The 11,254-nt window shown below is 35.7% G+C and overlaps 1 protein-coding gene across 1 annotated transcript in view; it reads left to right on the plus strand.

Annotated features, from left to right (window-relative positions):
- TBC1D22A (TBC1 domain family member 22A) overlaps window positions 1-8,906 on the plus strand; it is a 185,674-nt gene extending 176,768 nt beyond the window's left edge. The window contains exon 13 of the mRNA XM_072860205.1: window positions 5,448-8,906. Within this exon, the coding sequence (XP_072716306.1) occupies window positions 5,448-5,576 (129 nt within the window). The 3' untranslated portion in view covers window positions 5,577-8,906. The remainder of the gene's footprint in view (window positions 1-5,447) is intronic.
- Window positions 8,907-11,254: the final 2,348 nt, after the last annotated feature.

Raw genomic sequence — 11,254 nt, forward strand, 5'->3', positions numbered from 1 at the left:
TGTTGTTGTTTGGTTGGTTTGGTTGGTTTGGGTTTTTTGTTTTTAAATTTAATGAAGTTATTCCATAGATGAGGAATTAACTGCTGGTTGTACATACCTCAAGTACCTGTGACTCTCCCCCGGTCAGGAGGAAACCTGCCCCTGCCTGAATGGCAAGGAGAAAAGGAGGTTGGAAATGCCTTTCCACAGTGCGGCATGAGAGGGCAAATGCCATGCACAGACTGAACTGAAGTTCTGCTGGCAGGCTAGGCCGTGCGGCTAGGCCCTAGTTCAAGAGATGAATATGCCTATTCAGCACCGTAAGAGTCCAATGAAACTGGGGTGCTCTATTTGCCAAATGCAAAGGGTGTAATTTTGAGTATATTTGTTGTAGATGCAGCCAAAATGTAAACAAACAATGGAGTAGGATTTTGGAAAGCCCAGCTCTGCTGGTGATCTGCTGGCTTCCCTGATTCCTCACCCAGGTGGCATCACACTATCATTTAAATTAAACAGCAATTAAAATTCTTGCAGGAATGTTTTATAGATACTGCTTTTCGGACTCAATTTTCTGAAATGTACCAAGCAGTTTATCAACAATGATTTTTTTTAAATGGTAAATATTAATTCAAGTTTATGATTCATATTTCAAAGAGTGTCTCATATTTTAATTCTGAATGTGGAGAGGAAAAAATAATTTAAGCAGTTAGCATGGATGCCTTATTTACGCATGGATTCTAGTGGTTCCTGCTTTATCTGTTGGAGAAAATAATAATGATTAAATATAAATGAATACTCTTGAGTCACTATTCTTGTGGTCATCTTTGCTCTTTTGCAAGTGTAAATGCTAAATCGAGCAGTTTTAGATAAACTTCTCAGGTGGTCTTGTAAATATTAATTATCATATGTTTGTACATTTCTTCAAATCCAAAGACTGGGGGGTTTTAGGGTTTTTTTTTTTTTTGGGGGGGGGGGGGGGGGATGGTACAGTTGGTTGGTTGTTTTCAAAGAATGCTCCATATTCAGACAGCAATAAATGTGGCATGATTTTCTTCAGCAGTTAAAGAAAATAAAATTTTCTTTAGTAGGGTTTTTGCCAAGTTCTACTTTATTTTTAACAAGCTGTAAGATTTATTTCTATCTGAGCCAATTTTGAAGCTCTTTAATAGATCACAGGAAGATAAGCCTTATCTTTATAAAATCACTCAGGTAGCATGTCTCTGGCCAGTTACTTCACTTGAATTTGTAACACATATTCACTAGTCAACATCAGTCTTAGACTTTGATGAAAAATTAAGGAATGAGTCTTTTCCCTTGGCGACAGTGGCAAAATGCCCACTCAAACAGAAATGGACTTGGACGATCAATGGATTACTCTACCATTTATTTATATATTCAATTCTGATGGAAATTATTAATAAGTTTGCAATTAATCATAGAAGTATTAAACTAGTTCTTCACCAGTAGTCCTATTTCAGATTTGAGCTGCATGCTAAATTTTATATAGTATGGATATTGAAGATGTAGTCTTTGCACGTTCAGCAAAGAGTGTAAGGTTGAGTGGTTTGAGTTTTCCAGCCTTAAGCCTTGAGCACCTGATTTCTCCTGCCGTTGTGCTGTGTCTCCTGGGAGAAAAATAACGTGCTTTGTCTGGCTCTCCATGCGTCATTTCCAAACAAACCTCTAAAACTGTAAATTTATTTTAGAAAATGTGGTTTGTTCTGGAAGATAATGTACCTTCAATGCTTTGGAAAGGTAAATGTAACAAGATTAATATGAGTGACTGTTATTTTACTTCCTTTTTTAATCTTTGAGCAGTCAGATGTTTGTAAAAGTGACTGCTATGTAGAAGGTTTTAAGAAAATAAACTATATTTTTGTAATCATTTTCTGATATGCATATCCAGTATGATCACCTTACCATCAAAATTGAATATGTAAGCAGAATTCATTCATCTACAAGAATTATCTGTTTCACAAACATGAAGCAACATTTTCTAGTTTGAAAAACATGTACAATTGCTACAGAAACAACCGGTGTAGTGGACCAAATGTGTGACCAATGTAGACTCCTGCTTTTTAATCTCATGCTGAAACAGTTTAGCTTTTGTTCACTGGCTGTTGAACAGCTTAATAGTACCTTCTGAACAGGCAGGTCTTGGTTGCAACAGGTGATGTTCTACAAAGTACAAGTGCTGAGGTCTGCTAGAAAGCTCACAGTTCTCCAGTGGCTAGAGGATTTGTTTAGGCCAAATTTATTTCAACAGTAGCCCAAAGGAAACCCAAAACACTGCTCAAGCAATATGCATCATTTGTACCAGTTTGCACTAGAAGTCTGACCCAGTAACGTCTTGGCACTGCAAACAGTAAAAGAGCTAATTTCACAAAACTCACTGAATTAACTGCTGTGTCTCAGAGCTGGTTGAAAGGTACTTTTGTAAAAGGAAAAAAAACTTTCATGGAGGTAGGCATTTACCATCCCTCCACACAACCTTCCTACTCTGCAGTGCTAATGTATTAATTACAGTTATCAGCATAATTGTCAAATAAGTAGATAAAAAGAAAAAAAAAGTGGGATTTTGGCAGTTGTATAACACTTTATTAAAAATGTGCTCTCAAGTGTAAGAGAGATTCTCATGCTCACTCTGTTGTATTACTACTTATTATTCGTAATTAAATATATAGTGCTGCTCAACTTCTATCCTTTCTTGTTTCATGTTACAAGAACCAGTATAGCAAGACCATGAAATAGATGAAGCCAAAATAATTCTCTCACATGCACAAAAAAAATCATTTCATATTCATTTCAGCTCCTCACTGTTTCCTGAAATCACAGAATCCTTGCTAAGGGCTCCTACAGCCATCTTCCATGAAAGGGGGACAAGGAAAATAAGACCCTGATGAAGAAGAAGAATTTCACTGTGTACTTAATACATGATATTGCAGGACTCTGATTTGTAGCAGGATAATGGTTGTGGTTTTAATTGCATTCCTGCTTACTTATTCCTGCTATTTAGAATAAATCTTAACAAACAAACATATTCCTGCAAAAATATACATATGCACATGCTCACGAATATATGCACATACACAAATGTGCACAAATTGTCTGCATTTTTTCTGCAAAAATAGAGCACCTAGAAGATACAAGCAGGCTTAACAACTGCACTTATTCCTAAGGTTGCCTTGTAAGTCCCATCATAAAATTCCACATTCAGTTTGTTGTGATGTAACCCATCCAAAAACTTCCCTTTTGCTGCTTTGCCACAGCTTAAATTTTAAGGAATATTTTTGTCAAAGCAATTAAAAGCATGAGACGGGATCTCCGGGTGATCTTTTGTTTGGAAAGTTTGAAACATGAATTTAATAGTTGGCCTAGGGAGGCTTTTGCATCAGGTTTGAGGATTTGTGGGCTTTTGGGTCACCATTTATTTAAAAAAACTAACTTGCCAAGTTTGGTCGAATTGTGAGCCTTATAAAGTTGTCATTTGCATGAACTCAGGCAAGATTCTGTAGTAGCTGATCTTCCAAAGAGTCCTCCTCTCATAGCTGGTAAGTGTCAGCCTACAGATGAGGATCTGAAGCTTTGTGCTGCTGCAGGTCATGGTGGATTTTGGTGCTGTCACCAGAACTGAACCTACAGGTCCTGTCCCAGTGAGCTCCTTATAACCTCTATTCCTCGGCTTAGGCTGCTTGGAAATGAATTTTGCCTAAACCTAATACAAGAGAGGAAAAACTGACCCGTAGGAAAATATTTTGGGACAAGAAACCAGAAAAGAGTGGGAAACCAGGGATAAGAATTGAGGTGGGAGTTGACAGCAACTGACTGAAAAAATAATTTATTTTCAATTTTTTCATGTATAAATAGAAAAGTAGCTTATCTTTGCATCAGTGTCAGAGACTTCTTGCCAGAATATCAGGGAAGAAGAAAACATCTGAAGTGACTGGGTAGTTTTTGTCAAAAGTCCCAGACTTAGCAATCAACCATCATTTTGAGAATGCATCCGATAGTATAACTCCATCCCCTACAGCACAATACTTTGGATAGGCAACACCACAGATAGCTATAATGCCCTTTTGACCATTCAGTGATGGGATAGGAAGCAAACATTTTTCAAGTAACTCTTTTGAAGGATCCTTCAAAGTACAGTCAGTGGGATTTGATCCTGTGCATCACAGTTCAGCGTAGAGCTACAATCCTGGGGTTTTGGCCAACAGCAGATTGGGCATATTTGCTGGTACCATATTGTATGGTACCATACAATAAAACATATGCCCTACAAAAGCAGGAATCTACATTTTAGGACCTTTTCAAATTAAATTCAGATTATCATTTGAAATTACTTTTATTGATTTGTTTTGTCTGTATTGCTATATAATTAACATTGAAAGAAACTGAATTGTACTATATACAAGGCATACCTAGAAAGCAGCAGCACCAGAAGAAGTCAGATATTCTTCATGTTTGCATGTGAACAGACTAGGGAAGAGAATTTTAGCCCTTCTGCAATGTAGTCAGCAAATTTGCTTTATCTGTAGCTGTCTGCCTCTTACCCACCTGATAAAGAGGTTATAAAAACATTTAAGGTATTAAAAATTAAATTAATATTTTATAGCTCCTTAAAGAGGAAGTGTAGGTATTCCTTTTGTTCATACCTAGCATAAGGATATTGAAATGATCTGGGCAACAGCTGTTACAAACTGAAAGTAGGTTGAAGATTTTAAATGTGGAAGATACATGTGGAATTTTTAAAGAACTATAGGCAAACCAGTATGTGAAAACTTCTAGAGCTTGGTTGGAATTGGCAAGTGTGTAAGGTGTATCCAGGTGCTAAAATAATGTAGGAAATGTGGCAAATCTAAAAGAAGACTGGGTCCTGTGTTAAACCATTTTGGATTTAGAGAGCTCAAAATTAAATTTCTATAAGTTTCTAGTGACTCCAATACCCATGACCATTGTATCTCAATTACTAGCTATAAAATGGATATGCTACCACTGTTTACCCTTAGAAGTCTAATGGAATGGTTCTGATACATTGCGTGTGAGTTCTTGTTTGTCTGAGTACAACAAGGGGTCTCCATCCATGATTGGGGGCACCAGTAGTGGTACAATCATACAAGGGCAAGTGCAGGTACATAGAATTTACCCACCTCTCATTTGGGTGGTAATGTATTCTTTCACTCATAGTATATAGAGAGCAAGTGAGTTATTTTATTTTTCTAAACACTAGGAAAAAACCATAGTTCAGCTACAATTAATAGCTGGTTTCTGAACTGAAAGATTGAATAGCAAGTATTTCTATAAAAGTTACAGGAAAATCACTAAACCTAATGGGATCTCAGGTTTGTTTGGGATACTGAGGTGCTACGAGTGATTCCTTATAAATAATCATTGTATAGTGATACATTGCTATTACACTGGTATTTGAAAAAAATATATTTATTTCTTTTTTTTTCCTCTCCATCTAGGAATTGCTGATATTTTTACAAAATTTGCCCACAGAACACTGGGGAAATGAAGAAATTAGTGTACTCCTAGCAGAGGCCTACAGACTGAAGTTTGCATTTGCGGATGCCCCCAATCATTACAAGAAATGAATATAAAGAGCCAGAAATCATTAAGACCAACGTGTTCTGCAGTATTATGGCATCTGTTGTTCTGGTTGTGCTTTCAGCTCATTGCTCTTTCATTTGAATTAAGATGACCATTAAAATTCTGTTAGAATTTGCAGAATTGAGAACAGAATACCAAAGAAATGGACAAAGCAGGATATCTAGCATTCAATGAACTTAAAAGTGAACTTTTTTGCTCAGCATGAAAAATGAGTTCAGATGTCTATCACATAATTTTCTTTTTTTCCTTTCTCTAATTAGGAAAATTGCAGTCTGATTTATGCCAAGCAATTTTTGTATGTACCTAAGACTTAAAACTACTTATGGAATGATTTTGTCATTACTTCAGTGTCACCTGCCATGACTTTATCAGGTAGTTTTGGTCAATAAAAATTATTTACTTTCAGTGGAAAAAAAGAACTTTTCATAGTTGTAAAGACCATATGAGATAGCAAGGCCTGTGTTTTGAGGTCTGGTTATAACTCAGAAGACACTGATATTCGCACACCATCTGTTGTTTTTCCATGGAATTAGGTTACAATATTTCAGTAAGAATATAGAAGGTTGCAGTGGAAATTGGTGGCATTTTCTAAACATTACTCAGCCTTGCAGGGTGCTGTAGAAGCTTTTTATCCATACAAAGGAGTTACTTAAAGCTGAAGACTCATCTGTAACACTAAAATAAATCCCTCTCTATATATTCTGGAGTGTTTTTAAAATATTGAATGAAACAGAAGACATGGTCTTGACAAAATAATTAAAGCCTTTTGTTTCAAGGTCTTTCAGTTTTTCAGCATGAAAGTTCACTTTTAAGAAACGTATTAAGAATCTTGGTTTACAAAGCAAGATACATTTTTATCTGAGTTGTTGCCTTATTCTCCATTTCTAGCATGTTAGAAAAGGAAAATAAATATATCTTTCCAAAGCTTATTTGTTATATAATTTAATACTTTTTTTCTGATTATTCAAAGAAAGTGAGAAGATAGTTCCCAATAACAGTAACTATATAGTCAGATCACTCTTGCATCATTAGCAGAATAAAAATCCTCTATGACTTTATAGAATGGAAATAATGTTTCTTCATCTAATCATGGGATACTGAATAATTTCTTAAAACTTAGATAATTTAAGTGCGCTATTTATTTTCAAGAAATCTTTTCAGATAAGAATTCTGATGTTGCTCTGTTGGATGTAAATAACTCATATTAATTTGTGCCTACCCTACACATACAGGTTATTAAGGGTGAGAGTTGCAATAAGCAATATACTGGAAGCTCAGAATTGTTATTCCTCAGTTCTGTTCTCAAGTTGCACAACGTTGCACGGAAGGTGTAGTGCACTTTTAAGCTTGGTGAAATAAAAGATCTTCAAGAGGTTTTCTCTTACGACTTGTTATTGGAAGATTATTTTCAAGTTCTTAAAAATATGCAGATACATATTTTGAAGAAGGCTTTCTAGATGTGTTAGTAACATTACTTGTTTTAGGGGCCTTAGTTCTTGACACTGACTTTATAGTAATTAGGTGCTTCAGGGTAAATAGAATAAAATACATTTTTACCAACATGCAATTATGAGATCTGTATTTTAAAATTATATGAAATCTTTGATAGAAGAGAAAAAACTGAATTAATTCAGAAGCAGGAGTGCCTGGTGACTAGGATGCATTTCTTTTCCACTGGTGTCACCTGGGGGTTTCAGTTGTGATGGATACAAGTTCAGGCTTCCTAGGTTGCTGCATTTGTGCCTGGAGTGTGTAGTGGATCTGTGCTTCTTAAATGTCTGTATACTGTTTTCTGTAACTTCAGTTCATGGTCTAATGTATCACAATTTATCTTTATGTTTACAAAGAATGTCTTATTGTGCCTAACAGAATATCTACCAATAACAGAATAAAAGAAACCTGAAATATATGACCATTTGCTTTAAACTTAGTATCTACAATCATTTGTTAATAGAAATGCATATTATTGTAATGAGAGAAGACACACAGCATTAAATGTACAATGCTGTAAGGGTTTTCTATAATTCACTTTTTTCTATTAAGATGTTATTTAGGTAGTTATATGTAACATGGAAAGTTGACCCAAAGTTGTCTGCTGTGTCAGATGCGCCTGCATAACATTTATGGAACTGGACATATAAAATTTCCTTCATTGGGTCCACATAAGTTATCTGCCATGTCTTCCAAATTCAACAGGTACCTCTTACTTCCCTTGGAAGAAAGTATTACCATTAGAGGTCACAGTTACTATTGTGTCTGTGTCAGAAGTTGAATATTGTACTTGAGCACATTGCTTTTTAGGGATAGTGGGAAGTTTCCTAATATAATAACAATGACTATTTATGTAGATATAGATTTTTCTGGAAAATATGATCTAGATATATAAATAACATTTATATATCTATACAGATAGGAATAGTTTTCAGTAAATAGAAGGCCAACATTTATGTAAAATTTCAAATTTTCAGTACTTCAAGATTTACATAAAAGATCTCATTTTATTAAAAAAAACCACCTTACATTTAACAATTCTACATCTCAGGTAAAATGTCATTCCAAACAAAATATTACATAGAAAAGGAAATAATGTTATCATTATTACATCACATGTAGGTTATTTTTTTTCAAAATTCAAGATTCTGAATATTATAAAATTCCTTTGTAATATGTATTTTCTTATGAAGGAGGCATCTTGACACATCACTAGTGAAACCAGGCAGTAATTTCCTAGAACTCATGTGAAATATTGAAATTGTAGTGTCTAAAATGCGTGTTAAAGAATTTCTGTAATAAAAATCTAAACAAGAATGTACAATATAAAAAGTTTTATGACTGCAGTATTAGAAAAATGTAAATAATAAATTAGTTAACTATGTAAATACAGTACATGGAGTAGGTTAGAAATGTAAGTTGAAATCTTATGTAACTCTGTAATATGTTATAAGAATTTAGTTTCATTATTTTTTGGCTCAGTTCCTTATGGAAAGGCCCGTGAATTTGTTTTTAACTTCAGAACTACAGAATAAAAGTAGCTGAAGTTCCATTGTATGCTTCTGACAAATATTAACATTGAGGCACTGGTTAAAACTGTAAAACTGATGAAAGATGAGGAAATAAATGCATATTTATGAAGTGCTATATAAAGTGGAAAGCTTTTTTTATTGTTTTCATCAAGCACATTGCATACTACATCAAAGCATGGTTTTGGTGTGTTTATGTTTTACAGTCTCAAAACCTTGTATCACAAGAGCAAATGTGGCAGCAAAACCTCTGTTCTCAGTTACATTTCTGCAACTCTCTACCCTTCTATCTTGTAGATTTTGCAAGTTAATAAAACAGACAACTTCCAAAGGTATGTCTCTGCGTATACCATATACATACAAGGTACTGAGCATTTTCAGCAAAAAGCAGATGAAGATAAATTTGACACCACAGCAGAATTAAACGGGGGGACAGGTGGAGCAAATCAGGGCAAAGCAAACAAAGGAGGTATAGAATTCTGTACGTCTCTGGAGGTGAGGAAGGAGAGGAAGCTTCAGCTCCATGGGGGGAAACAGGTAGTGAAAAAGGTAGTGAAAAAAAGGTAGTGAAAGGGTAGTGAAAGGTACTAAAAGGTAGTGAAAGGGTCAATAAGACCTGGAAACTTAAGGATGATTTAAGTAGATTGAAAAGCAAGGAGAGATGTCCTGTACATATGGGAAGCTCAAGTCCCATATGGCAAGGAAGCTAGTGGGAGACTTCCAATAGTCCAGATGAGTCTGGTGAGAAAATATACTAGCCTGATTATATGGAAGGCAAAGTTAATGACTTCTCTGTTTAAAACTACACACAGCATTCAGAGAAAGAGAGACATATGGATGCAATGGGCGATCTCTGTTACATGCTTGAGTGATGATGAATTGTAATCATGCTGGTTTCTCACCTTGAATGAAATTTGTGTTTCTTCATCTGCTATAATCTTCTGAAGATCCTGCAGAAAATCAGCAAGGGGGGATTTTTCAAATTACTTTTTCAAAAGCAGAAGAGATCACGAAGGTGGAGTAAAGGTCCCGAGGTCTCACAAGGAATGTGCTGGGAGACATAGCTGAAAGCTATTTGTTTGTTGATTTTCTTGTACAAAAGCAGTCCTGGATATCTATCTCATGTCCTGGGCAGATATCCCACAGATACAAATATTCTACAGCAGAAATTACTTTCCAGAAATCTGATCCGCACTTCAGGTCACTTCCTCCTTGAAAACAGAGTGGGGAAGAAGGTAAGTGCTTTGTAGTGCTCTAAATTCTTCGGAGATGGGAAAAGGAGGCGAGGTGGAAAAGCTCCCAGTCCAGCAATCACTCAGGCAGGATGCTGTGCCATGGGAAGGAACTCCAGCTCAAGTGCTTCTAATCACTGTATGATGGAGAGTGAAGTTCCTAAGCAATTTAATTCCAGATTATTTTCATTTTTGTAAGTTAAAGCTAAAATCTTGCATCCCATCTAATTCCTTAAGCTTAATGTAGCTGAGGCAGCACTGGAGTAAATAATTAAATTGCTATAGCACCACATCAAAGAACCTTTTAACACTTCAAAGTCTTCTATATGTACTCCACATTTGATTCAAGACGTGCCAGAAATGAGAGGCTGAGAGAGATATGATACTACAGAAAGCCTCTCAGAGACAGGTGCTCTGAAACTTAGGCTTTTTTTTTGCCAAAAGAATTTCTTACAAACTTCCAAATGAGAATTACCGTGCACAGTCAGTAAAGCATGGAATTCCACATTTATGCTTGTGATCAAGCTTCCTCAACAGAAAATTGAAGTCTGAATTTGCCCCCAGTATGGAGATCCTTGGAAACTTAGGCTCCAGGCACAAGCTTAAAAGTCTAAACTACAGTACAGGCATTCATTGTGTACCTAATACAGAATTCAAGTCAGAAAGGGCCAAAATTTCTAGCAGAAGTCTACTGCAATGTCCATTGGTCTGCCTTTGTTATCAGATTAATCAAGATTTAGTGTACATATTTGCTTTGATTTTCCTGTTATGCATCCTTCACAACTGAGATTTCATTTCTGTGAGATCTGGATTTTGGGGCCCAATCCACTTTATTCCAGAAATTTCTTATTCAACCACCACTTACGTGTGCCTACTCAGAGATCCTCCTCATGGGAAGAAAAGCATTCTGAATTTCAGAGCAATAGAAGAAAAAAACAAAACCAGGGAGAAGAGAAGAGTTTTATTCCCATTAATTTCTGATTTCCAGAAAGGATGAGGAAATGCACCTCTTGGGGTATTTGGACAACTTTATCCCCAAACTCAGGATGCAGACTCTGACATAGAGCTTTTTGAAATTCAGGTTATTTATTTTCATGTATTTCCATCTTCCTCCAGAAAGAACTGAGATTTCCAGTGAACAGTTCCTGCTACCAGCCCATTTGATCAATTCTGTTCACTCTTTTAGCAGCAGCAGAAATACAAAATACGTAGCTGTCATGACAGCTCACAGGAAGTAACAAGATGCCCAGGCTTATCAATAGTTAGATGGCTATCTCGCTCATAACATGTCATTTTAAAAACTAAGGCAACTCAACAAACTTGGCAATTTTTCATCACTTTTGGTCTAAAAATAAGTCAGCAACTCCAGCTCAAAGCAGTGCTAGTAGAAGCACTTTTAGACTGTGGTTA

This window comes from Ciconia boyciana, chromosome 1, assembly GCF_034638445.1.
Source record: "Ciconia boyciana chromosome 1, ASM3463844v1, whole genome shotgun sequence".
In the NCBI taxonomy this organism is placed as follows: Eukaryota; Metazoa; Chordata; class Aves; order Ciconiiformes; family Ciconiidae; genus Ciconia; species Ciconia boyciana.